The sequence below is a fragment of the Dipodomys merriami genome, unplaced genomic scaffold (assembly GCF_024711535.1).
Source record: "Dipodomys merriami isolate MVZ:Mamm:240054 unplaced genomic scaffold, mDipMer1.0.p SCAF_14, whole genome shotgun sequence".
Lineage (NCBI taxonomy): Eukaryota > Metazoa > Chordata > Mammalia > Rodentia > Heteromyidae > Dipodomys > Dipodomys merriami.
The window spans coordinates 8,048,889-8,075,636 of record NW_027202715.1 but is presented as its reverse complement, the minus strand read 5'-3'; the positions used below and the strand labels follow the sequence as shown (position 1 = coordinate 8,075,636).

Genomic DNA, 26,748 nt, shown 5'->3' with positions numbered 1-26,748 from the left:
TGGTGGCTCACACCTGTAATCCTAGCTACTCAGAAGGCTGAGACCTGAGGATCACAATTCAAAGCCAACCTAGGCAGGAAAGTCCATGAGACTCTTATTTCCAATTAACCCTTAGAAAACCTAAGTGGCACTGTGGCTCAAAGTGGTAGAGAGCTGGCCTTGAGCAAAAACTGCTCAGGGACAGTGCCCAGAGTTCAAGTCCCAGGACAGAAATAAAGAATGAGAAAGAAAGAGAGAGGGGGGAGGGAGGGAAGGAGGAAGGGAGGAAGGGAGGAAGGAAGGAAGGAAGGAAGGAAGGAAGGAAGGAAGGAAGGAAGGAAGGAAGGAGAAAAAGAGGGAGAGATGGAGGGAAGGGAAGGGAAGGGAAGAGAAGAGAAGGGAAGGGAAGGTGCAAATAAGCATGTGGAGTGAATCCCACTGAGCGATATCAAAAGGCTTCTCCAGTAACCTGAGTTTCCTCATGGGAGGGAGATAAGAAACCCAGTCCTATCAGAGCTAAAGGGTCAACTCATGAAAAAAGAAGCTCCAATGCTAAACGATCACATAAAACTAGAAGGTTGGCCACGTACTTGGCTCCTGCCTGTTATCCTAGCTAATCAAGAAGGTGAGGTCTGAGAATCAAGCTAACCCCAGGCAAGAAAGTCCATGAGACTCTTACCTCCAATGAGCTGCCCAAAAAGCCAGAAGTAGAGCTGTGGCTAGCCTGGAGCAAAACACGTTCAGAAACAGTACCCAGGCCATGAGTTCAAGCCCCAGAACCAGCAACACACACACACACACACACACACACACACACACACACACACACACACACACACACACACACACACACACACACACACACACACACACACACACACACACACACACACACACACACACACACACACACCAACATATATTTGAGCCTGGCCTCAACCCTGGATCCTCAGACCTCAGCTTGCTAAGCAACTAGAATTACAGGTATGAACTGCCTGCAGATGCAATTATTTTTTATCAAAGGAAGGGAACCTGTAAGACAACTTGTCTTCAACACTAAGTAGTACTGTCTACACCCCAGCCTTCCTCATTAGCTGGTTTTATTTCCTGGAAGGAGCAGATAATGAGAGCAATGCAGTCAGCTCTGATTCTAAGCCTGCCCATCTTGCATAGACCAGCTCAGATCCCCCTGACTTCCTTTCCCCAGCCTTGAAGCTGCTGCTTTGGGCTCCATTTGTGAATTTACTTCAACATTCCTCCACTTTAGGTCCATTTGGGCTTTCTGGCTTTCCCATTCAGTCCATTGTAATCTCTCTGGTTTTCTCACTGAACTCCAAGACGGTCCTGAGTATGTGTTCATTTCATATCTGTTTGGGAGTGATAAGCTTATCTTTTTTTTTTTCCTGGTCCTGGGGCTTGACCTCTGGGCCTGGGTTCTGTTCCTGAGCTGCTTTTGTTCAAGGCTAGCACTCTACCACTTGAGTCACAGGCCATTTCTGGCCTTTTCTGAGTAATTTATTGGAGATAAGAATCTCACAAACTTTCCTGCCAGGGCTGGCTTTGAACTATGATCCTCAGATCTCAGCCTCCTGAGGAGCGAGGATTACAGATGTGAGCCACCAATACTTGGATGATAATTTTATCTTTGAACAAAATTATCTTCAACAGCGCATAGGATAGAGGTTCTTCATTACAAAGGAAGCCCCAGATATCAAAGTCTCATTCTCTCCCTTGATTGATACCATGGGGGAAATGAGTTCCTCTTCACCCATCTTAAAGAATTAAAAGGCAAGAAGACAAAGCTTGGAGAAAAGTCCCAGACTGTTTACCTCTTGGTAACTGAGGGTTCAGTATAATCTCCTGACTAAAGTCCCCCTCCTGCTCCCCATCCTGGCCCAGGAGCCTCCCCTGACCCTCTTCTCTTTCCCAGTGCTGACTCCACAGAGAATACATCTATTTATAGTATTGAACACACCTGCTGGTCACCAGTGGCTCTCACCTATAATTGAGGTCTGTAAGACTCTTATCTCTAATTAATCACCAAAAAGCCAAAAGTGGAGCTGTGGCTCAAGTAGCTGACAATCACCTTGAGCACAAAAGCACAGGGACAATGCTTAGGCCCCGAGTTCAAGTCCCACAACTGGCACACACAGGAAAAAAAGAAAAGTATTAAACACACCTAGGTGACCTGTACCCAGGCAAAATGACAGGAAAATACCAGCATTTCAGAAAGCTCTTTCCTCTAAGGTGAGCTTTCCTGGGCTGGACTTAGTGACTCACACCTGTAATCCCAGCTACTCAGGAGCTGGAGATTAGGAAGATGGCTATTGGAGGCTAGTTTAGGCAAAAAGTTAGTGAGATCCTCCCACCTAAATCCTGGCTGTAACCCCAGTTACATGGAAGACATAGAAGGATTGAGGTATGAGGCTGGCTTGGGACAAAAAAAGAGAGATACTACCTGATGAAGTAATTATAGCCAAAAAATGGCTCGGGTAGTAGGTAGAGCACCAGCCTTAAGTAAAAAAGGCATGTGAAAGCAAGAGACCCTAGACAGAATTTTTTTTTTAAGTCTTACCAGGTGCCAGTGGCTATGCCTGTAATGCTAGCTACTTAGAAGGCTGGTATCTGAGGATTGCCAGCCAAGGCAGGAAAGTCCACAAGACTGTTATGTCCAATTAACCACAAAAGGTTGGAAGTGGAGTTGTGGCTCAACGTTGTAGAGCACTAGCCTTGACCAAAAAAAAGCTCAGGGACTGCTCCCAGACCCTGAGTTCAAGCCCCATGACCAACAAAAGAAGAAAGAAGAAAATCTTAAATCTGAACATCTCCAGTCTTCTTCCTTTCCCCATCCCCACTGGAGATGACCACACGCACATCTGTCTACAGTAGGTAGCTGGCTGTAACTTCTGTGAGCCTTGGGCTACCAGCCACCCTCTGTACAGCAGAGAGGATACAGCCTTGCCGGATATATAGAGGGTTCTCCAGAAGTGGCTCCTTATTTGCATGGCTCTGGAAATCCCTGCCTGTGCCAAAAGCAGAAGACAAGAGGGCTTTGTACAGCTCCTGCCCTCCTCCCTCCCCCCAGCTACTGACATTTCCAATTCACCTCATGCCAGAGACAACCAGCCTCCATTTTCTGTTTCCCTTGGCCTCCCTGCCTTTTGGCATGAGTCAGGAGATCACACCCCTGGCAGATTCCCCTCCATTTGATATAAGAGTTTCTCAGATTTGTCTGCCCAGGATGGCTTTGAACTGTGATCCTCAGATGTCAGCCTACTGAGTAGCTAGAGTTACAGGTGTGAACCACTGGCTCCCCACTCAACATCAGTTTCTTAATCTACAGAACAAGATACAATGATTTGCCCAGGGACATTTCACCAGTGCTTTCTACTACCTCCATTGTGATCACCAAAGTGTGAACCATTACAGGACAGAAGCTCTAGGTGACTATGTGAATTACTTCCTTTTACTTCTTCCCCAGGGTCCACTTAATAATATCCCAGAAAGGACTTGAGCATTTTACTCAAGTGGACCAGCTTGATTTTTCTGTTATAGGGACTCTGTGCCTTCCCAGGCTTTTAAACTATTTTACAAGTTTGCAAATTACACATAACTGGTGACAATGCAAAATTATTCTTGTGTTCAGATATGCAAATTCTGTGTGTGGGGGCCACACTTGATTCCTCTCTGCCTCCCTGGGAGGTTTTGTTTCATTACTCAACCAAATAGCATTGCAGGTCCATTTTTCCTAGGACAGGCTGTGGTAGCTCACTCACTTGTCCCTTTGCTAATGAGTTGAGAGAGATCTCTAAGTCCAGTCTCGTTTTGTATCTGAATGGGAGTCACGAGTTTTGCACTCTTGCTGGAAAATTATCTTTATTAACAGGACCGTTACTTCATGATGAAAGCATTAAGTTTGTCTAGCCAGGTGCTGGTGGCTCACACCTGTCATCCTGCTATTCAGGTGATTGAGATCTGAGCATCCCAGTTCAAAGCCTGGCAGGTAAGTCTGTGAGACTCTTATCTCCAATTAATCACCAAAAAAATCAGAAGTGGAGCTCACATGGGAGAACAATAGGTTTTAGCTAAAAAGTTCAGGGACAGTGCCCAGTGCTGTGTTCAAGCCCCAGGACTGGAACACACAGATTGTGGTGGAGATCTGTCTCTGGCCAAACCCTGTGGGATGTTCCCGGGCAGTAGGTAGAAGAGATGTCCACATTCCTGGGTTCACACCCTCCAGGTAGGGGAACAAAGCCCTCCACCCTGGGCTCAGTGGACCCCCTGGGAAACGGGCTCATCAGGAACCCCGATCCCCTGGACAGCGTCCAGAGCCTTTCCCGCCCCCTTCGGGGACCCCCACCCCCGCGGGAGGCGGCCGACCACCGCGCACCGGAGGGGAGGGCAGGGGAAAGGGCAGGCAGGGCAGGGCAGCCCGGTCTTGGGGAGGTCGCGGGCCTCTGGAAGGGGCGGGTTTTTTGGATCTGGAAGCCCGGAGCCGCCCAGGAATTTTGGCATGGACTTGGAGCATTTCCTCCCTCCAGGCCCGCCCGGCCGGCGACGCGATCCGGGGAAGGGAGGGAAAGGGCGGCCACGGACCGGGGACTGACGGACGGACGGACAGACCGCACCATGCGGCCGCTGCTCTGCGCCCTGGCCGGGCTCGCCCTGCTCTGCGCCGGCAAGGTCGTGGCCGGTGAGTGAAGACCCCAGTGCGGGGTGCGGGCAGGGAGCCAGGGAGACCCGCATCTGACCAGCTAGGACAGACACACAGACAGGCAGACTGACAGACACAATGAAGGGAGGGAGATTGACAGAGACACAGAGAGACAGAAGAAAGGAAGGAAAGAGAGAGGATGGATAATGATGATGGTGGTGGTGGTGGTGGTGGTGATGGTAGAAAGCACACAGAAAGCAAAGTGCAGAGAAATAACGATAGAAACAGCTATCATCGGTGCTGCTGGCTCATGCCTGTAATCCTAGCTCCTTGGAAGGTTGGGATCTGAGGATCAGGATTCAATGACAGGAAAATCCAAGACCTCTTATCTCCAACGAGCCAGCAGAACGCTGAAAGTGGCATTGTGATTTCAAGTGGTACAGAGTTAGCCTTGAGTGAAAAAGCTTAGGGACAGCACCTAAGCCCTGAGTTAAAGCCCCAGGACTGGCACCAAAGAGAGAAGGGAAAGGGAAAGAGAACGGAAAGGAAGAAAGGCCAGAGGGAAGAGAATCAGGAGTGAAGGAGAAGCTGGGACACAAAGAGGTCTGGGGAGAGGCAGGAACCTAGAAAAATCAGGGCGGGGTGTTGGGGGAAACAAAAGCAAACAAGGAGCTAAGACAAAGAGGCACTGAAATGACAGGGGGAAAGGGGAGGCCATGGTGGACAGGAGGACCAAGGGAGAGAGGTGAGCAGGAGTGGAGCAATGCCTGGGTGCACTGGGGAGAGGAGGCTGGAGGAGGGCCTAGGTCCACTGGCTAGGCAGGGCAGGGCAGCCCCAGCCCATCTCCTTGGGAATAATAGATGCCAAGATCACAAAGACCAGTGCCCCAGGAGCGGCCAGCACTGTCCCTGGAGAGACAGACAGGTGCCCCAGGGCAAAGGGCCGGGCTTGGCCGGCCTGGTAGCCCAGAGCCTGAGAGGTTCTGCAGTAGGCTTTCTAGAGGACCTCTCTCAGGACCTCCAGTTCCTTGGATGAGGGTGGATGGGGTGCTTCATTAGAATGGGGCCATTTCGGAGGAACTCCACTGACCTTGTTAGGCTTTTCACTCAAGGTTGGCATTCTACCACTTGAGCCACACCTCCACTTCTGACCTTTTGGTGGTTAATTGGAGATAAAGAGTCCCGTGGACTTTCCTGCCCAGTCTGGCTTTGAACCTCGATCCTCAGATCCCAGCCTCCTGAGCAGCTAGGATGACAGGTGTGAGCCCCCGACCTTGGGCTCTGCCTCCCTTCTTGGCACAGCTATGTAGCTTGTTTCCTACTGTGTGTGAACCACAATCTGTTTATGTAACCACTGCTGATTAGCACATTGGTGACTAATGCTTGACTAGCATTTTATCCCTTGAATCATACCTGCCTGCTTTGCTGCTGGTGATCCTGGAGATGGAGTCCTGAGGACTTTTTCTGCCTGGTGTGGCTTTGAACTACAATTCTCCGGGACTCACTCTCCCCAGTAGCTGGAATTACAGGCATAAGGACTAGCACCTGGTACTTAACTTTTGATTATGAAAACGATTGGAATACAAAATAATGATTTACAAAAATAGCATAGTATAATGTATCTATCAGTCATGCTTTTTGTGTGTGTGTGTGTGCTTTGATATTGGTCTCAATATGTAGCCCAGGCTTGCCTCAAATTTGTAATCCTCCTGTTTCAGTTTGGAGAGTAATGGGATTATAGACAAGTACCACCAAGCCTGGCGAGCCTTGCTTGAAGTATTAACTCATGGCTAATCTCACTTAATTGGGAATCCTTTCTCTGATTTCCTCACTGGATTATTTTCAAGGAAATTCCAAGCATATAATTGTCAACTACAATTTTCCCTGTGTACCTGTTACATACGTATTTTTGAAATAAGCACAATTACAATATTATCATACCCCCAAACCCATGCACCCAGTATCTGAATGTCCTAACTGCATGATACGTTTTTATATTTCCTCTCTGTGAGCCAAGCTAGATGACATGCAGTTCTCCCATTTTTATGTTGTTGAGGAGACACATTTGTCCTCGACAGTTTCCCACATTAGATTTTGCTAATTACATCACATCTGTGTCACTCAATTGTCCTGATGCCCCTTGTACTTTCTACAAGCTCATGGCTAAACCTAGAAGACTGATCTAACTCTGGTTATATTATTGCAAGAATACCTTAGAGGAAGCCGGGCGCTGGTGGCTCACGCCTGTAATCCTAGCTACTCAGGAGGCTGAGATGTGAGGATCTTGGTTTAAAGCCAACCTGGGCAGGAAAACCAGAAGTGGCGCTGAGGCTCAAGCGGTAGAGCGCTCGCCTTGAGGTGAAGAGCTGAGGGACAGCACCTACGCCCAGAGTTCAAGCCCCATGACTGACAAAAAAAAAAAAAAAATACCTTAGAGGGCCTGACACCAGGCAGCTCATGCCTGTAATCCCAGTGACTCAAGAGGCTGAATGCAAAAGGATCCAAGTTTGGGCTGGGAAGGTGGCTGAGTGGTAAAGTGCTTGCCTTGCATGCATGAGGCCCTGGGTTCAATTCCTCAGCACCACATAAGCAGAAAAAGCCAGAAGTGGCTCTGTGGCTCAAGTGGTAGAGTGCTAGCCTTGCGCTGAAGAGCTGAGGGACAGCGCCCAGGCCCAGAGTTCAGACCCCACAACTGACCAAAAAAAAAAAGGATCTAAGATTTTGCCAGCCCTAACAGAAAAGCCCTGGGGACTCCATCTTAACCTGAAACTCAAAAGCACAGGAATGACATTGGTAACATCTCAGCAGTGCACAAGGCTGAGAATCCAGACGTGGAAAATAACCAGAGAAGAAAAGAGATAGGATAAGTCACAAAACAAAACACATATTCCTCAGGATCCGAGCTTTCTTTTAGAGGGCTCCAGGTCCCCTCCAGTTCCAGCCAGAGCACTTCCAAATCCTAAATTTCAGTCCTTTGAAACTAATGTTCTGTGCTTCTTTAAAAAAAAAATCCACTGATGGCTTTGAACAAATCACAAATATTTATACAAGTCTTGGATGTGGTAAAAAAAAATTATTACTCAATTTTATTGAATGTGGTCAAATATCACTTGTCCCAAGTGGCCAGTGTGGCTGGTAAAAATAGTCTAGGACTTGGCTGTGGAAGGGTGAGCAGTGTCTCTGGAAGCTGCCATCCAAACAATGTTTCCAACTGCTAGGCACACAGGAATCACAGGGGCTGAGGGCAATCTCTCACTCAGCTCCAGGTTGGAAGGTCTCCCAGGAAGGCCCATGAGTGGGAGGGGCCAGAATCCTGTTCCCCCAGGCAGAGCCAGCCCAGCGCCTCCCAGAGGCCTCTGGGAGCCACCATGGCCACCGTGGCCAAGATGTGAATGAGGCCCTGAGCCAGGAGGTCCATTTCCCAACTGGCAGGGCTGAGAGGGCCGAGGGAAGGGAGGAGGGGAGCCACAAGGCTGTTGTTCAAAGTCTGTCATGAAAACTTGACAACCCTTCAGCCCTTCTCACCATCCTTGCTTGATTCGGTGAGCTTCCGTGTGTGTGTGTGTGTGTGTGTGTGTGTGTGTGTGTGTCTGTGTGTGTGTGTGTCTGTGTGTGTGTGTGTCTGTCTGTCTGTCTGTGTGTGCCTGTGTGTGTGTCTGTGTGTGTGTGTCTGTGTGTCTGTCTGTGTGTGTGTGTGTCTGTGTGTCTGTGTGTGTGTGTGTGTGTGTGTGTGTGTGTGTGTGTGTGTTGGAATTTCTCCTCCAAGAAGCAACCTCTCCTTTACTTATCCCAATTTTGTCCAAATCTTCTCTCTCCTCTCCCCTCCTCTTTCTTCCCTTTCTCTTTCTTCCTCTTCCTCTTCTTCCTCCTCCTTTCTTGTCTGTCTCTCCCTCTCCCTGCCTCTCTCCTTCTTCTCCTACCCCTCCTCTTCGCTCTGCTTTCTCTTTCTCTGTCTCCATCTTTCCTTCTAGAAGTACTGGGTTTCTCTGTCTCTGTTTCTCTGTCTCCATCTTTCCTTCTAGAAGTACTGGGGATTGATCTTCTTGTTGGGCAGGAGCACTACCACTTGAGCCATGCCCTAACCCTTTTTTGTTTAGTTACTTTTTAGATAGGGTCTTGTGTGGCTGGTGCTGGTAGTAGGTGTGTGTGTGTGTGTGTGTGTGTGTGTGTGTGTGTGTGTGTGTGTGTGTGTGTGTGTGTGTGTGTGTGTGTGTGTGTAAGCACCCAGGGTGTGGGTGCTGTCCTTTTTTGTTGTTGTTGGTCATGGGGCTTGAACTCTGGGCTTGGGCGCTGTCCCTTAGCTCTTCAGCTCAAGGTAAGCGCTCTACCGCTTGAGCCACAGCGCCATTTCCTGTTTTTAGTGGTTTATTGGAGATAAGAGTCTCATGGACTTTCCTGCCTGGGCCAACTTTGAACAGCGATCCTCAGATCTCAGCCTCCTGAGTAGCTACGATTACAAGCATGAGCCACCCACGCCCGGCTGGGTGCTGTCCTTGAGCTTTTCTGCTCAAGGCTAGCACTCTACCACTTAAGCCACAGCTCCACTTTCAGCTTTTTGGTAGTTAATTGGAGAAAAGAGTCTTATAGACTTTCCCATCAAGCTGACTTTGAACCTTCTGAGTAGCTAGGACTACAGGCGTGAGCCACCGGCACCCAACTAAGAGTTTTCTATATTTGCTGGAGGTGGCTTAACATCTTGTTGCTCCTACTTATGCCTCCTGAATAGCTGGAATTACAGGCATGAACCACTGCTCTCCACTGTTGAAGCTAATTTTTTAGGCTGTTTGGAACTAATCCTTTGAAGACCTCTGACCAGGCTCTGAAAGACAAAGATGCGAGGATTAGCTCCATCAGGGCTTAGGAGCTTCAGGCCAACCCCATGGCTCTTGTCAGAGGAGACTGGAAATGCTCTGGAGAGCCAAGAGAATTTCTCCTGGTCCCACACAATTAGTGGCTAAACCAGGCTGAGAATTGCTGTTGGGTTTTTTGTTTTGTTTTGATTATAAAGGTGATGTACAGAGCAGTTACAGTTACATAAGTCAGGTCAACTACACATTTCCTTTTGGACAACGTCACCCCTTTTCTCTCTCCCAGTTTTTCCCTCTCATCCCCACGCACACATTGTGTAGTTCATTTTCAATGTAGTGTGTAGTGAGTACCACTGCTCCATTTGCTTTCCCTTTGTCCCTCCATTTCTGGGCCTCCCTTGGCCCTCCCAAAGACACATAAATGAGCAAACAAGACAAAAAGAAAAGAAAACCTGAGTTCAAGTCCCAGGACTCGCACAAAATAAAAACAAAATAAGCTATGTGTAAATGTGTAGAATTTTTTGTTATTATTATAAAGGTAATATACAGTGGGGCTACAGTTTAATTCATTACTCAGGTGATGGATACATTTCTTTTTGGACAATGTTTCCCCTCTCCCCACACAAACAGGACGGTTGCTTTAATGAGGGATTAAGGGCAGTGACAACACACACTGGCTCACACCTGATCATCCTCTGCCTCTCCCATGTGCTGAGTGCAGGACCATCCTCCCCTAAGTCCCGTGTTTAATAGGATTCTCTGGTGTCTCAAGGAAACTGAGGGTCCCACTATGACCAGACTTGTTGTCCCACAGCTCCTGAACCCCTCAGCCCCTCCCCAGGAGACCCAGCTTGGAACTCTGGCTGTGACAAGCACATGGCTGTCCAAGGCCGTTTAGACGTCATGGAAGAGGTAATGGGGAGAATGTATGGGTGGGAGAGGGAGGCATAAAACTTCAGGACCCATCTTCTAGGTTGCTGACTTTATGGGGTACAGACCTAGCCTTGTTTTGAGTGTCAGAAAGTACAGGCCAGTGGGCTAAACATCCACCTGACCTTACTGGGTGCTCAACAACTTCCTTACCTGTCTTCCCCAGGCCTCTGTCCACCCAGCCTTACATCTGACCACAGGAAAACTCGGTCTTCTGTGATATACAGAATGGCTCAAAACTTGGGGATCATACCCTTATGTGTGGGAAATTACACATTGTCATAAACCTTTCATTGAAGTCTAGCATTCCCGTGTGTCCTAGTTTTAAGTCACAGAGAATTTCATCCCTTCACCGTTACAAATAATCTCAGCATATAATTTCTACTCTGAATTCTGTCATAATGATGGTAATTTGGCCTGATGTATTCCATGTTATTTAGTGAATTAATAAACCTATCTAGTGTTATATCAGAGACTTAGGTTTTAAGCTTGAAATAATATCTTAAGGCAGTTAGTTCTTGTGATCTTGTGTGTGTGTGTGTGCACACGCGTGCACACACACACACACACACACACACACACACCTGCCAGTACTGGGGCTTGAATTCAGGGCCTGGGCACTATGCCTTAGCTTTTAGCTCACTCTGCCACATGAGCTACAGCTCTATTTCTAGCTTTTTGGTGGTTAACTGGAGATAAGAGTCCCATGGACTTTCCTGCCTGGGCTATCTTTGAATCATGATCCCCAGATCTCAGCCTCCTGAGTAACTAGGATTACAGGTATGAGCCATCTGGCCCAGCTGTATTGGGTATTTAAAAAAGAGCCTTGCTAGGGGCTGGGTCTTTCCTTTGATCCTTTCATTTATGTTTGCCCCAGTTGCTGGGAATCACACATGCCCACCGTGGCACCAAGGCCCGGACTGAGATGAAGTCTCCCAATGCTTCATGCCAGAGTTGGGCTCAACTCTTCCTGAATCTTCTTCTTACAGGCTTGAACCACCACACCTGGCCCAATTGTACTTTTTTTTTTTTTCATTTAAGACATTATAGTCTAAGAAATCTATTGGCCAATAGACTCCTTTGCCAGAAAAGAAAGGAAAAGAAAAGAAAAAGCAACACCACAAAGAACCATAAAGAAAAATTTGCAATTTCTAGTCTGTTATTTGTCAGAGATACCACCAGGGGGCGGGCAACCAAAGAAACATGAGCTCAAGATGTGAACTCTTAGACCAACGTCAGAAAGAGACCCGAGTGGGAACTGAGGCAGGCAGAGGCAGAGGCTGATGTGGCAGCACCCCGTGGTCCATCCTAAGTGTGCATTGTCCTTACTCCTGCCCATATCTTAGGCCTTGCCCCTTGCATCCCCTCTGTAGACCATACAGAAGACAGTGGAGCACTTGGAGGCGGAAGTCCATGGCCTGCTGGGTCTGCTGAAGGAACTGGCCTGGAACCTGCCCCCGGGGCCCTTCAGCCCAGCCCCTGATCTCCTGGGAGATGGTAAGCCACTCAGGAGGCTCATGGGAGACCTGGGCCTCATCCATCTGGGGCCAGTAGCTTTCCAGCCACCTTGACTCTCAGGGAGCCATCATCTACTGGCTCTACCCAACTCTCAGCCCCTTCCTGCCCCAGCATTTTTCTATCCTCTTTCAGCCCTCTTCAAAGAATCCATTCTGTTTTACCCCAAACCCAGGCCTCCCACTGGTGAGGGGTGGCAGGGGGTGGGGGGGGGGAGGTTGTCTCCTACCCTTCCCTGAGCCCTGAGTCCCTAGCACCACAGGTCCCAGGGGACTGAGAAAGAGAGGAAGGAACCCATTGTACACCATGGGGATTAAGGGACTCTTCACCACCCTGTTACTCATGGCAGTGGGGGCATCCCTTTTTTCAGATCATTTCTGAGCACCAGAGGAGGAGTCCAGCAGCTGGAGGAAATGCACCTGCAGACCACACCCATCTGGGAGCCAGGCCACCTCTTCTCACCTTCCTTCTGGCTTCTTTTGAGAAATAAAAGCTACTACTTTGGCTGGGCACTGGTGGCTCACTCCTATAATCCTAGCTACTTGGGAGGCTGAGATCTGAAGATCAAAGTTCAAAGCCAGCCTGGGTGGAAAAGTTCCTAAGATTATCCATCTCCAATTAACTTCCAAGAGGCCAGAAGTGGAGCTATGGCTCAGTGGTAGAGCTCTATTCTTGAGCAAAAAAGCTAAAGGACATCACCCAGGCTCTGAGTTCATGCCCCAATATCAGCATATGCATGTGCACACATGCACACATGTATGACCGTGTTTGCGCGTGTGCACACAGTTTTCCAATTGTAAAATTCATATAATGTAAAAGTTACCATCTCTACCTGCACAGTTCAGTGGCTTCCAGGACTTTGAAGTGTTAGGCAACCACCATCACTGCCTAACTCCAGAAAAGCTTCATTGCCCCAAACTGAAACCCTGGGTCTGCTGAGCAGTCATCTGCCCTTCCTTCTCCCACTAGCTACTTGTCCTCCAGATGGACCTGCCTGTTCTGGGCATGCTATATAAATTGAATCATGCCACATCTGGCCTTCTGTGTGGTTTGTCTTGGCATGTTCTGAAGGCTCGTTCATATGAGTGCATGTGTTGGTATTTCATTCCTTTGTAGGACTGAATAATGTTCTATGGTATGGACAGTCAACATTTTGTCCATCTGTCCAGCTACCCATCCTTTCATTAAAGGACATTTAGGTTGCTTGTACTCTTTTGGCTATTACAAAAACCCATACATATGTTACTTATTACACCTATGTTTTGCTTTTCAAGTACACACATAGGAACTTAAATTGCTGAACCAAACTCTAAACGGGTGTCAGTGGCTCACACCTGTAATCCTAACTACTCAGGAGGCTGAGATCTGAGGATTGCAGTTCAAAGCCAGCCTGAGCAGGAAAGTCTGTAAGACTCTAATCTCGTTAACTAGCACAAAGCCAAAAGTGAAGCTGTGGCTCAAGTGGTAAAGTACCAGCCTTGAACAAAAAGAGCTCAGGAATACCCAAACCCTGAGTTCAAGCCCCAGGACTAGCACAAAATAATAAAAAAAATTGTTATTACAAAGGTAATGTACAGTGGGGTTATAGTTACATAAGTCAGGTAATGAATATTTTTCTTTTTTGGGGGGGGAGGTCCGGTCGTGGGGCCTGAACTCTGGGCCTGGGCGCCATCCCTCAGCTCTTCAGCTCAAGGCTAGCACTCTACCACTTGAACCACAGCGCCACTTCCGGCTTTTTTCCTTTTGCTTATGTGGTGCTAAGGAATCGAACCCAGGGCCTCAGGCAGGCAAGGCAAGTGCTCTACCACTGAGCCACCTTCCCAGCCCAGGTAATGAATATATTTCTTTTTGGACAATCCCCACTCCCCTTCTCATGTTCTCTGCCAGTTTTTCCCTCATCCCCACCCACAAGTTGTATAGTTCATTTTCAACCTTGTGTACACTGCTACATTTGTTCATTCTTTGTCCCTCCATTTCTGTGCCCCCTGCTATGTATAACTTTTTGAAGAACCATCAACCTCTTTTGGCACAGAAGCTGAACTAGCTCATTCCCCCAGTAACATCAGCAATGGATTTTTTTTTCCAGTCACCGTCTACTACATTGAGAAATTTCCCTTCCAGTTATTTGAGGTTTTTTTTTTTTAAATCATAAAAGTATGTTGGGTTTTGGCAGATGTTTGTCATGCATTAGGCTGAAGACGATCCTCTTGAGGTGTTATTAGTAATCTATTATTTATCAGTTTATTAATAATGTATAGCACTTAGATTTTCATGTATCAAACCATCCTTAGTTTCAGGGATAAATACCATTTGGTCCTGGTGTGATTTTGGTTTTCTAGCATTTGCTGAGGATTTTTCAACTGTTATAGAGGGTAATGGGTCTCTAGTTCACTTGTGACTCCTGTATGGCTCAGGAATCAGGGTAATACTGCCTCAAAGAATGAATTAGAAATGTTTCATCCCTGCCCCTATTTTTGTGGTGGTGTTTTGGGGGGTGGGAAGATTATGAAAAGGATTGGTACTTATCTTTCTTTAAGCATGTGGTAGAACTCACTAGTGAAGCCTTCTGGCCCTGGGCTTTCCTCTGCTGGAAGTTGGCTGGTTAGGACAGGGTCTTGATGTATAGCCAGGCTGGCCTTGAACTTTCAATCCTTCTAAAGGCTGGGATTATTGGTGTATATCACCACTCCTGGTCAAATACAGGAATCCTGGTATTTTTGAGTTTATTGAACACAACATCCCATTAACTTCTGATCGCCATAACTTTGGCTGAGTAATTGGCTGTCCACCTTCCTGAGTGTCCTGAGCACATGCTCAGATAAGACACTTTTCTCTTGTTGCTTGCAGTATTCTTTTTCTCTTTGGACAGTCTCATGGCAGTATGTCTTGATGTGGATCTTCTGACTTAATCTTACTGATATGTATAGATTAATGTCTTTCATCAAATCTGTAAGGTAGCAATCATTTTTTTTCCCTCAACTATTCCTTTTCTCTTTCCTCTCCTGTGATTTCCACTTTTGTACACTGGATGGTGTCTCAAAGGTCTCGTAGGCTTCATGTTTATTTTTCTCTTTCTGCTCTTTAAGAATGAATAATGCCAACTGACTTATCTTTGTTTGTGGAGCTTCTCCTCCCTCCCCAAATATTCTCTTGAACTACTCTAGTGGATGTTTCATTTGTATGCTATGTCAATTCTCAAAACTCAACTTTAGTCTTATTTGACTTCTACTGATATTCTATCTAGTTCTACTGGTTTTCTTATGCTCCTTGAGGCTTTTTGTTTTCTTATTAAAGTTTTGTCCAGTAGATCTAATGTCTAGGCTTTCCTCAGTTTCTAATAAAACTTTTTTTAAATCCCTCATGCATGAGCCACATTCTTTATGTGCCTAATAATTTTTGTTGAAAATTGGTTATTTTTGAACCCTAGAATGTGGCAATTTTGGAAATCAAATTTTTCCCCTCTTAAGAGTTTGGAGTTGCTGTTTTTTGCTTGTTGTCATTCATTTGATAACTTTTCTAGACTGACTTTTTGAAACATGTTCACTCCCAAGTCTCTGCTTGCTTTGCTTACTAATCAGTAGTTGTTCAACATATTTCTCTGAGCATCAGAAATGACAACCAAAAGACCTACAGTCTTTACAGGTGTGTGTGTGTGTGTGTGTGTGTGTGTGTGTGCGCGCACGCGCCTGGGTACACGTGCATCCATGTGTGCATGCACAATGCTCAGAAAGGCAGTTCATTATTCTGTCTTAGCCTTCACTTTTTTTGTGCAGAGCATGAAGGTCAACTACAGGTGACATCTTAGGACCTTACCAAAGCCCTTTCTCAACATCCACCCAGCCCTGGGTATGCATTTGGCCTTCTGCATTCCCAGGAGTATGTGGGAGCTCTCTAAAATCTTTATCATTCCCCAAAGGATCTCATTCTTGCCTTCCTAAGCCTTTCAGTTTGTCTCCGCCATGCTAGCTGGGTCCTTGAGACATGACCAAGCAGACAGCGAGAGGGACAAGACAACAGAAGAGACCCAGTCCTAGGGCTAAGTCTGTAGACCAAGTGTCTCAAACCCAAAGCCTACAGGAGCCAGGCAGGAAGCCTGGGCTTGGAGACAATCAGGAACAAGGTCTGTGGCAGGGGAGACTACATGCTTCAAGCAGGTGGCTACTACTGGCTCCAAGAATGCAGAAATAGATTTTGTTTTAAAGAGAACAAAGAAATGCTTTGAGGCAATTCACTGCTGCCAGGCACCAGTGGCCCACACCTATAATCCTACCTACTCAGGAAGCTGAGATCTGAGGATCATGATCCAAAGACAGCTGGGCAGAAAAGTTTGTTGAGACTCTTTCTCCAATTAAGCACTAAAAATGCCAGAAGTGAAGCTGTGGCTCAACTGGTAGAATGCTAGCCTTGAGCAAAAAAGCTCAGGGACAGTGCCCAGGTCTGAGTTTAAGCCCCTGGAACCTGTGTGTGTGTGTGTGTGTGTGTGTGTGTGTGTGTGTGTGTGTGTGTGTGTGTGTGTGTGTGTGTGTGTGTGTGTGTGTGTGTGTGTGTGTGTGTGTGTGTGTGTGTGTCCCCTGGAACCAGTGTGTGTGTGTGTGTGTGTGTGTTTAAGCCCCTGGAACCAGTGTGTATGTGTGTGTGTGTGTGTGTGTGTGTGTGTGTGTGTGTGTGCGCGCGTGCTGATTTTAAGCCCCTGGAACCAGTGTGTGTGTGTGTGTGTGTGTGTGTGTGTGTGTGCTGATTTTTTAAATCTGAAATATCCCAAGGTTTAAATGTAAATTTTTCATGCGGTGTTTTTGTTTTTTGAGAAAAACAAACTTGCCATCCTCAGACTTGTGATCCGGGCTCAGCTTCCTAGTGCTAGGATTACAGGCATAAGCGACCACATCCATCTCTCAATTTCTAAAAGTACTCTGAGAACCAAAGTGGAAGCAGGCAGGCACACTGCAGCACTCTGCTTCTAGGCCCAGGCCCCCTCTGAGGTCAGGGCCCGTTGGACCATGCCCAAATCTGGCGTGGGTTCCAAGCGGCATGCAGAGGCAAGGGCTTGTCTTAGAGGGCTTCCAGGAGGACCGGTAGCAGTGAGACCTTAACTTGGGCAGGATGGGTCTTGCTTAAGATGCTCCAGACATGAATACCTGAGACACCGAAACCTGTCATCCCCACCAGGGCAGGTCCAGGTAGAGGCCAGTACCCAGCTCACATCTGTTCTACACCCAAGTCACCCACCACTCACAGTGCAGGGGCAGGAAATATCCCCAAGAAGATGTGCACTCCACAGAGGCTACACCCTGGAGCTCTTGTCCGGGCCTAGCAGCTTCACTGATCTGGTCTCTCTGGACTCTCCCCTACCTAGGCTTTTCAACCCAGTAGGCCAGGAAGGAAGGGAGTAGAGGCCTCTAGTCAGGAAGCCAAGCTTCTGTCATATCCAAGCTTCTGGATATGACATGGAAATTTCTAGAAACTCTGTCCCTGCTAGACTCGAGGACTGTGGGGTTAGAGTCAGGAGCACCCAAGGGAAGGCACTGGCCTCACTGCACTGTCCCAGTCTTCCTGCTGGCCTCCCTCCAAGAGGTCACCCGGGAACCATGCACTGGCCATTCTGGGTGACACCTTCCCTCTACCTCCCCTGAACCCTGGCAGGGTCGCGTGCCTTGTCTGTGCCTGTGTGCCCAGCATGGAATTTGCAGGCTCTCTCCAGCCCTCACACCCCAGTCCCTGCAAGATAGCATAGGGCTCAGAATTTCTACTCAAGTTCTATGCTAATGAGGCTGGAACCCCTGAGTCATGAAGCAGAAAACAAGCTAGCACCACAGATATTTCCAGAACATTCCAGAGCTTGCTGGCTTTAATTTGGAAACAGCTTTTGGCTACAGACATTTAGGTTTAAGGCACATTGCAAACTAACAAGGAGAGAGTTGTCATTGGCAGGGGATTGGCTTTGTTCTGTGGTTTTGCATGGAAGATGGAACAAATGATGTCCTGGCTTTCCTTTCTTTTTTAAAAAGGATTGACTTGGCAAAAAAAACAAAAAACAAAAAAATCCTCATGATACATTCTTGCCAAATTCAACCATGACCCTTGAGGGTCTCCCTTTTATCCTGAGTGTGTGTGGGGGGGAAACCTCCATTCTCACTAGAGATTTGTACAAACAGACAAGTCTGCATCTATCTGGAGATGAGTAGAAAATAGGCATCCAAAGAAAAATAAAAAATGGCACAACTAAAACGGCCACAAGCAGCAAGGGGAGGGGCGAGTACACTCAGGGGATGGAACAGCAGGTTCTGTGGCTGGGGGGGGGGGGGGGGCGGGGGTGGTGGAGAAGGCTTCCGAGTGCTGCAGACCCTCCCAGACCTGTCCACAGGGCAGGGAGAACAGGACCAAAGCTCTGCAGACCGAAGGTGTACCCCAGGGCTTGTGTGGATTGTGAAGAACTGACACTCTTTGGGTCTTTTCCCTGGCACTACTGCTGCCAGCAGGGGGCAGAGGTGAGCCAGTGTTCTGGCTCAGTCATTGCCGCCACAGATCTTCAGCAGAATCTTCCGGTAGTCCCCTGAAGTGTCTCCCTGGTCACAGAAATGAGAACATCATTTATGGGGAGGGGAGGGGGGACAGGGTCACTTCCCTTGAGGGTCTTTCCTTTAGCTTGAGGAGGTGATGAAGCCTCCATTCTCACTGCCCCAAGTACCCTGACCCACCCCATTGGACATCACTGGTTAGTGCTGCCCAGCCCAACCCAGGCTCCCGAAAACAAAACAAAACAAAACAAAAAGCAGTCAGGTGTTAGTGGCTCACACTTATAATCCTAACTACTCAGGAGGCTGGGGTCTGGGGATCATGGCTCAAAACCGGCCTGAACAGGAAAGTCTGTGAGGTTCTTATTTCCAACTAATCATTAAAATAGCTGGAAGTGAAACAGTGGCACAACTGGCAGAGCATAAGCCTTGAGTGAAAGAGCCACGGGAGAGAGTGTGAGGCCTTGAGTTCAAGCCCCAATACTGGCGTGAAGGAAAAAAAACACACTCATCCTGGTTACCAAGGTGAAATAAATAGCCACAGTGAAATCTGAAACCAGCCTGCAGGCCATTCCCACAAGGGCTAACTGGTGCTGTTCTTGATCCAGTGCTTTTACCTTGCTCCAGAAGGGGGGACTACCACAATGCATCACTATGTCTTGCCCACAGATCTCTGCTCTGATACCTGCAAGCCCCCTTGGAGTGCAGGCCAGCCTTCGCCAACCTCTAACCACATTCAGTCCCCCGGAGCTTTCTGAGGGGCATGACGGGGTGGCTGGCACTTAGACATCCTGCCCAGAATGCCTCCCTGCATGTTACCCACAGCAGTGTCGCTGTCACAAAAAAAAATGGGATTAGCTTCTTTTGGAAGAGCCCAACAACACCAGGTGACATTGCACTCCAAATGGGGACCTGGTTCTAGAGATCTCAGTGTAGAGGCTCAAGGCTGTGTCCTGGCTCGAATGTACACTGACAAAGTCCGTGTCTACTAGAGCTGTTCATGGCTGCCTTGGCTAATACACCACCCCTGGGGAGGAACTGGCATCACCTTCATGCTCTTAAAGAAACCTTCGATCACCTGGCTAGCGAGTAGAAAAGCCAGCATTGGACTCCCAGTGCTGAGATGTTCTGGGATGTCCTACTGTGTAGCCGCCACTGTCAAGCTACTCAGAGGAGGCATTCGCAGTGAGCCACAGCTGGGGCTCGCGGAACCTCTCACACAAGTTCTGCCTGACAGACCACAGATGCATGGTGTGCCTGAGACTGAGGCTTAAGGCCTCGGCGCAGAGCAGCTCTGAGGGTTCTCTATGTCCTAAGTGGATCCTGCTGGGTAATTCCTGAGCAGTGGGGTTCCAGAGGCAGGGGCAGGGGTCAGCTGCCCTCAGGAGCTGACAGGCTGCCTGAGGGTGCCTGGGTGGTCAGCAAGTGCTGCAGAGAACAAGCCTGGGCTCCATTGGCAACACGGCCACATGTGGCCTAGAGGACACGCACATGGCTGTACTGGTAATGGACAGAAGAGGCAGCCCGGGCAGCCCCAGGGGTGCGTACCGTGATGTCGTGGTACAGTGACTTGCCATACATCCGCTTATACTCTGCTCGGATGTCCAAGAGGTCGATCTCACTGCGGGACACCATGATGCGGATCAGAGTCCGGTCCTTCGTCCCTGCTCCCTAAAGAGCACACCCAAGAAAGAGTATGAGCATCAAGCTTCACCCCCGCCACTTCCCCAGCCTTGGGTTCTCCCACATCCTGGCTGAGGCGGGGCTGCCATGCACTACAGCCAGTCTGGGGTCCCAGTCCTAGGGGGAGCTCAGACACCCTGACCTGAGCCCTCTGCTCCTGGAGTTACATACCCTCATAGCCTTGTTGAGCCTTTCAGCAAAGAAGGCTGGGGTGTTCTTCAGACATTTCACTAGGAGAGAAACATAGCGTCACCAGTCTGCAGGCTCGCGTCCAACCCATCATTCCACCCAGCATCTCCTTCTCCTCTTCCTCCTTCTGTTACCCAGTGGGCATGGCCTGAAACACACAGGGCTTCAACCCCAACTTACCAAATCTCTTTCCTAACAAGCACCATGGTGAAAGGAGCAAGAAGCACAGGGCCCCAAGTGGAACGAGGCCCGGAGACGAGAGTGGCAAAGAGGAACCATGTTCTCACCCAGGAGGGTCATGGAGCGGCTGGGACTCCCATGGGGAAGGCAGGCTGAGGGCATTTAATGTCACTCCACAGCTTGTAAGTCACAACACAGGAGGGGTGGGATGCATAGGAAAAAAGAGGTATACTGTCTACTCTACCCAAAGTCCCTACAGAAAGGCACAAAGAAATGAGCAAATAGAGTCCCTCCAATTGGGCACAGAGAGAGATAGCAAAGGCAGAGTGTGTGAAAGATGCCTGGATCCCCACTGTAGAGGGCACAGGGCCATCTCAGGAGCCCAGCCAGCTTCCCAGCACCCTCCCTCCTCTCCCCCTGAGGAGCAGGGCTGTTTTGCTGTTGCAAGCAGAGATCTTTCCACGTGTTTCCATCACAAACATGTGACAACTGCCCACAGGGATGTATTTTTAGAGGAAACTTGGCAGGATGTGAGTCACCTTTCTCTAGGAGAGCAGCTGGATGCTCTCCCACTAATGCCCACACTCCAGCACCCTTCCCTGATCTACCCTGCAAATATAAACAAGACCCCACCCTTCAGGACACAGAAGAGAATCCATGACTTAGGGCTCCTGTCCACCCTGGCTGCTTCACTGCTCCGAGTCTCACCCTGCAGGGCCTGCCAGACACCTACCCACAGCCAGCATGCCCTGCTCCAGGTCCCCAGACATCTCCCGGCAGATGCTCTTTTCGATGTCCCGGCTTGTCATCCTCTGATACTCATTGAAAACTAGGGAGAAGGCAGAAGGGATATGTCATGGAGCAAATCATCTGCCTCCCAAATTCCCATGCTGAACCGTGTACCTCAAAATGTAACTGGATTTGAGGTCAGCCCTTTCAAGAGGTGGCTCCTTGAAAACAAGGCTGTTGGTGTGGGAACGAGGCCAATCTAATTGGTGTCCTAAAGGAGACAAGATCAGGCCAGGCGCTGGCCAGGCTTACTCCTGTACTCTTTGCTACTCAGGAGGCTAAGATATGGGGATCATGGATCTGAGCCAGCCCAGGTAGGAAAGTCTGAGACTCTAACTATAACTTCAATGAAATACCAAAAAGCTGGAAGCAGAGCTGTGGCTCAAATGGTAGAGCAAAAAAGCTAAGAGATAGCATGCCCAGATCCTGAGATTAAGCCCCATTATTGGTACTGAATAAAGAAGGGGCTCCCTGGGGACCCCTGTGTAACCTACAAGCTGCTGAGCCACGGCCAGCTGGCCCTGGGCAGGAGGGCGCACTGGCTATAATGCTCTCCTTCCCCAGCCTAGGCCACAGTGTCCATCACCTGTCCTGAAGCTGGGGTCATGTGAGTGTCAAAGCCGTGATTTCCATTGTGTCTCTCAGTTATTATTGTATTCCCGTGTGCAGTGGGACCCCAGCAGGTTTCATTACAAAGGTGAAACGTGTTCACTTGCCCTCTACTATAATCAGTGGGATTAAAAGTGGGCCCTGGGGCCTGAGTTCAACCCCACACTCAGCCCTGTTCACAGCTGTATGAACCAACTCCCCCCCATCACCCCAGGCCCACTCCTTCCAGAGACAAGAAGAACACATGCTCGTGCCTGGGTCAGAGGCCTTGGGGTGCGAGTGGCACAGTGTGGGGGGTCCGCTGCACACCCCCCACACCCCTCTAAGCAGCTCCATGCTCAGCACTCTGCCCCCAGGGCCTTTCTGACAACTGGCCTCCCACGTGCCCTTCCTGTGCACCCACCCCACCCGCCAGTGCTTCTGGGATGCCAGGAATGGCCCAGGGCCCTGTCCTCACAATGCTGGTCTCTCTCCAGTCCCCACCCGAGGGGACCACTCATAACCCCCTTACTTCCATCCATCTCCAGCTGAGACCAAGTACATGGCCCAACCACTTTCCTGGCTTCTCCATGCCAATGGATTTCCACCAACTACATGCACTGGAGGCCCACTCCATCCCTCCCCTCACTCAGCCAAAAGAAATCCTGTATCTTCTCCAGACCCCTTCTGTCCAGCTCATCAGCCGGCTCCTTCCCACCAACCTGCCACTACCCTAGACCAGGCCACTGTATCTCCCATGAGTCACTTGCAACCTCTAATTGGTCCCCTGCTCTGTCCCTTCACCCTGTGTTCAGAACCGCGTGGGCCCCGGTCACCCTAGGAAGCTGTGTGAAGCCCAACAAAACAAGCAAGTCTCCCCCACTCAGAGCCCTCCAACAGCTCCCCTTCCGCTCTAACTCAGGGAGACCTTCCACCTCCATGCACTGTGGGCAGGGCCCGCTCCACCTGCGACCATACTCCCTGCTCTTCTCACTCTATCTGCCTCAGCCACACTGGAAGGACTTCCCTTTCAATGTCTGGAGTATACTTGGAGCCCCCACCCACCCACAGAGCCTCTGTACCTGAGCCTCCTTCAGGTTGTTTGGTGAAATGTTTTTCCAGTCCCTCCCATTGCTCCCTGTCCTGCCCCGGTTTCCAGCTCTATTACTATTCTCTACAGGACTTGCCACCTGATACAGACTTTATCCAGTATTAGCTTATTGTCTCCTGAACAAAAGCCCACAAGAACAGAGACTTCAGGGCTCTGATTTCAACCCCAACCACACTAGTTAATGGATGGCACAGGGTCAGAGCTTCTTATATGTGAATGAGAAAATAAGTATTACCTAGTAATAGCAATAGGATTGTTTGTTATGCCACATTCTCCCAACTCTTAACCTTCACAATCCAGCCAACAAAGACCCAGTTGCCTTTTGTTGAACTAAAGATAATTTTTTTATTTTTTTGGGTCTGGTCGTGGGGCCTGAACTCTGGGCCTGGGTGCTGTCCCTCAGCTCTTCAGCTCAAGGCTAGCGCTCTACCACTTGAGCCACAGCGCCACTTCCGGCTTTTTTCTTTTTTCTTATGTGGTGCTGAGGAATCGAACCCAGGGCCTCAGGCATGCAAGGCAAGCACTCTACCACTGAGTCAACTTCCCAGCCCCCTAAAGATAATTTTTATATTTACATGTATATATATATATATGTATTTAGATAGATAGATCTATCGATCTACCGATCTATATTATCTATCTATCTATCTATCTATCTATCTATCTATCTATCTATCTATCTATCTATCTATCATCTATCTGGGTGCTGGTGGGTCATGTCTGTAATCCTAACTACTCAAGAAGCTGAGACCTGAGGATCATGGTTCAAAGTCATCCAGATAGGAAAATCCAGAACATTTATCTACAATTAACCACTAAAAAGGCAGAAGTAGACTGTGGCTCAAGTGGTACAACTAGCCTTGAGCACAAAAGTGCAGGACAGTGCCTAGGTTTTGAGTTCAAGACCCAGGAATGGCACTGGAACACACACACACACACACACACACACACACACACACACACACACACGTGTGTGGACATATGTTACACAAACATGTACACACATGACCCATCCATTGGCAGTCCACTCCCTCACAGCTTCCTGTGCTCTACAACAGAAGCTGGCTGAACTGGGAAAGCTTTGGACGTCATCTTCTAATTCACCACTAGGGGCTCCCTGGGGAAGCGAGAACCCCACACATGGAAAGCTTAGTCTCTCCACTGTCCACCTGCCTTCACCTAATTGGCCCCAGGAGGCCCAGGGTGGTCTTACCTGCCACCAGGTGGGTCCGACTCCGGGAGCACAGAATTGCATTGAACTTGGATTCATCTGTTCCCAGGCGGTTCTCCCCAGCGGCATACAGCTCCTGGGCAGGGAAGAGGATGCACAGGCCCAGGTCATCTAAAACCTCTGAACAGGGTCATGCCCTGCAGGCCCAGATAGACAGGAAATGGGACGGGCCCCTGGCGGTGGGAGCAAGGCTTTGCCATGTCCTGCTGTGCTCCACAGCAAAACCAGACACCCCCATCTTCTTCCTGAGCAGAATGGGTGATTCCCACACTGGGGGCTAAGACCAGGACTGCCAGGAGTCCAGGGCCTTCACCTGACCAAGGAGGCGAAACTGCAGAGATGGGAGGAGAGGCCTAGGCTAGGCTCAAACCCCATCTTGGCAGCACGGTGCATCAGGACTAAAACGCAGATTCAACTTATTTTGGCAGTAATGGGACTTGAACTCAGGACCACATGCTTGCTAGGCAGGCATTCTACCATTAAGCCATGCCTCCAGCCCCCCAAAGAGGCCATATGGATGGAAATTAGTCTATTGCCAAGTGAAGGAACAGGACAGTGGGAGGGCTGAGTGGGCTGCAGCCAGCCACTCAGTGATAAACACCATGACACAGGAGCTCAGCTCCAACTGCCACAAATCCACCTCCCATGAGAAACCATGTCTGATCTTCAGCAAACATTTCCTAATCTATGTTTTTGTCTTGGTGTTAGTCCTGGGGCTTGAACTCAGGGCCTGGGTGCTGTCCCTGAACTTGTTTGCTCAAGACTAGTGTTCTGCCACTTGAGCCACAGCTCCATCTCTATCTATCTATCTATCTATCTATCTATCTATCTATCTATCTATCTATCTATCTATCTATCTATCTATCTTATATTGAGTTTAGTCAAGATAAGAGTCTCATAGACATTCCTGCCCAGGCTGGCTTCAAACCACTATACTCTGATCTCAGCCCCTTAAGTAGCTACGATTACAGGTGTGAGTCATCAGAGCCCAACTGACATAATTATAAGGCTGCAGAATTTGCAGGTAACTTTCCCTGTTAATCTTTATACGGTTTAGGTCAAAAGTATTTGTTCCCAGAAGGCCTCTAAAGTGCTTTGGAGGTCTGAGGCAGCAGCACTTGGCTCATTTACTGATAGCCAAGAGCAGACAGGCAGGCTCAGAGACCGTACTGGCCCAGGTGAGGCCGAGCAGTAAGGAGCAGAGGAAAAGCCTTCAAGAGAGGGCTGGAGGCCTAGTGAGTGCCACCTCAGCAGGAAGTAGGAAGCCTGGCCAGGGCCCCGGGGGCTGAACTCAGGTGGGCAATGTGTGCATTCTCTCAAGGAGAGCTCAGGTGCTTGCATGTGTCCCCCTTTGTCTGCCACTCATTTGGGACAACTCCAGTGGTTCCTAGACCTACAAGCTCAAATGGTTAACAGGCAAGTGCCAACCCTGCCACTTTGCAAGCAGTGGCATTTGCACCTCAACACAGAAAAGCACCAGGTCGTCCAGTGGAGTACCACACCATAGCCAGCATCTGTGGACTGCAGCGATATTGCTGATCTTGTATGTCCCCAGGTCTCCTACCCAGGGTTGTACAGTGGACAAATGGCGGAGCATGGCTCAAACTCGCAGCACCTGGCCAGCCCATGTCCATCCCGGAGGCCTTCCCCGCCAAGCAAGAAAACAGGGCAGCCCTGGCTGCGGAGGGGCCGGCCAGGACACCCCTCACACTCACCTGCACATCTCTCTGGACAAGTGACATGTCCACGTTTGTGCTTTCATCCCGGTTTCCCTGAAAGGAAGCAGGCTGTCAGGTGGAGCCCACTTCCGGGGTGGAGAACTCCTCCCTCCCCACTTCTTTCCCCTCCCTTCACTGCTTCCCCCTCTCTGACTTCCTGTCCTGTCCTGGGAAAGGTACCTGAGAGAGAGAGATGAGGAGCCGCTGGAAGTGGCCTGATGTGTCACTTCGAATGGCCTCCTCCAGGGTCTTTTTGAACTCTGGAAGGGAGACACAAGGAAAGTTCACTCTGAAGCCTGCAGCCAGAGCTGCCCCTGCTGGCCGACCATGGGCAATGGCAGAACAAAGGCCTGAGGGATCCTGGCTTGAAGAGACTGGTGGTCTACACGGCCTTTCAAGGTCATACAGCCCAAGATCTCCAGGCTGACCTGGCCTCTGGTCAGGCATGGCCCAGACCCCAAAGTTCTCCCCAGCCCTGCCCTGCCCTGCCGCACAGTCTCTGCTCTGTGTACAAACAGCAGGCAGGGCCACACCCTGGGTCAAAGCCCAGTGTGTGGGGAGTGGCAGGAAATGGGGTGATGAGGAGGCCAGGGAGGAGTCAGAGGCCCTGAGAGAGGGTGCGGCCAAAGCCCGGATGTGCAGAGGCCAGGGAAGGGCATGAGGGGAGGACAGGAGGGGAGGCCAGGAGGGGAAGGCAGGACAGACCTGCTTTGTAGGCTCTGCTGAGTTCCCGGATGTGCTCATTGTTGCGGGAAGCAAGGATCTCGATCAGGCAGGCTTCGTCGGTGCCAGCCCCCTGTGACAGAGAACACAGACCTTACAGTGGTGACCGTGCCACATAGGAGCCCAGCAAGCAGGGCA

At 49.3% G+C, this 26,748-nt stretch overlaps 2 protein-coding genes across 3 annotated transcripts in view; one reads left to right on the top strand and one right to left on the bottom strand.

Annotated features, from left to right (window-relative positions):
• The first annotated feature begins 4,520 nt into the window (after positions 1 to 4,520).
• Positions 4,521 to 12,916, top strand: Plac9 (placenta associated 9). The gene is made up of 4 exons (XM_070020370.1): positions 4,521 to 4,672; positions 10,256 to 10,353; positions 11,745 to 11,868; positions 12,257 to 12,916. The coding sequence occupies exons 1-4, from the start codon at positions 4,609 to 4,611 to the stop codon at positions 12,265 to 12,267; spliced, it is 297 nt and encodes a 98-aa protein (XP_069876471.1). The 5' UTR covers positions 4,521 to 4,608; the 3' UTR covers positions 12,268 to 12,916.
• Positions 12,917 to 17,702: 4,786 nt separating this feature from the next.
• Positions 17,703 to 26,748, bottom strand: part of Anxa11 (annexin A11) — a 46,475-nt gene continuing 37,429 nt past the window's right edge. For both annotated transcript variants that reach the window (XM_070020712.1, XM_070020711.1), the window contains 8 exons: positions 26,593 to 26,683; positions 26,068 to 26,147; positions 25,885 to 25,941; positions 24,152 to 24,245; positions 21,184 to 21,279; positions 20,253 to 20,311; positions 19,947 to 20,069; positions 17,703 to 18,449 (listed from right to left, as the gene is read on the bottom strand). In XM_070020712.1, coding sequence (XP_069876813.1) covers positions 18,390 to 18,449; positions 19,947 to 20,069; positions 20,253 to 20,311; positions 21,184 to 21,279; positions 24,152 to 24,245; positions 25,885 to 25,941; positions 26,068 to 26,147; positions 26,593 to 26,683 — 660 coding nt within the window. In that variant the 3' untranslated portion in view covers positions 17,703 to 18,389. The remainder of the gene's footprint in view (positions 18,450 to 19,946; positions 20,070 to 20,252; positions 20,312 to 21,183; positions 21,280 to 24,151; positions 24,246 to 25,884; positions 25,942 to 26,067; positions 26,148 to 26,592; positions 26,684 to 26,748) is intronic.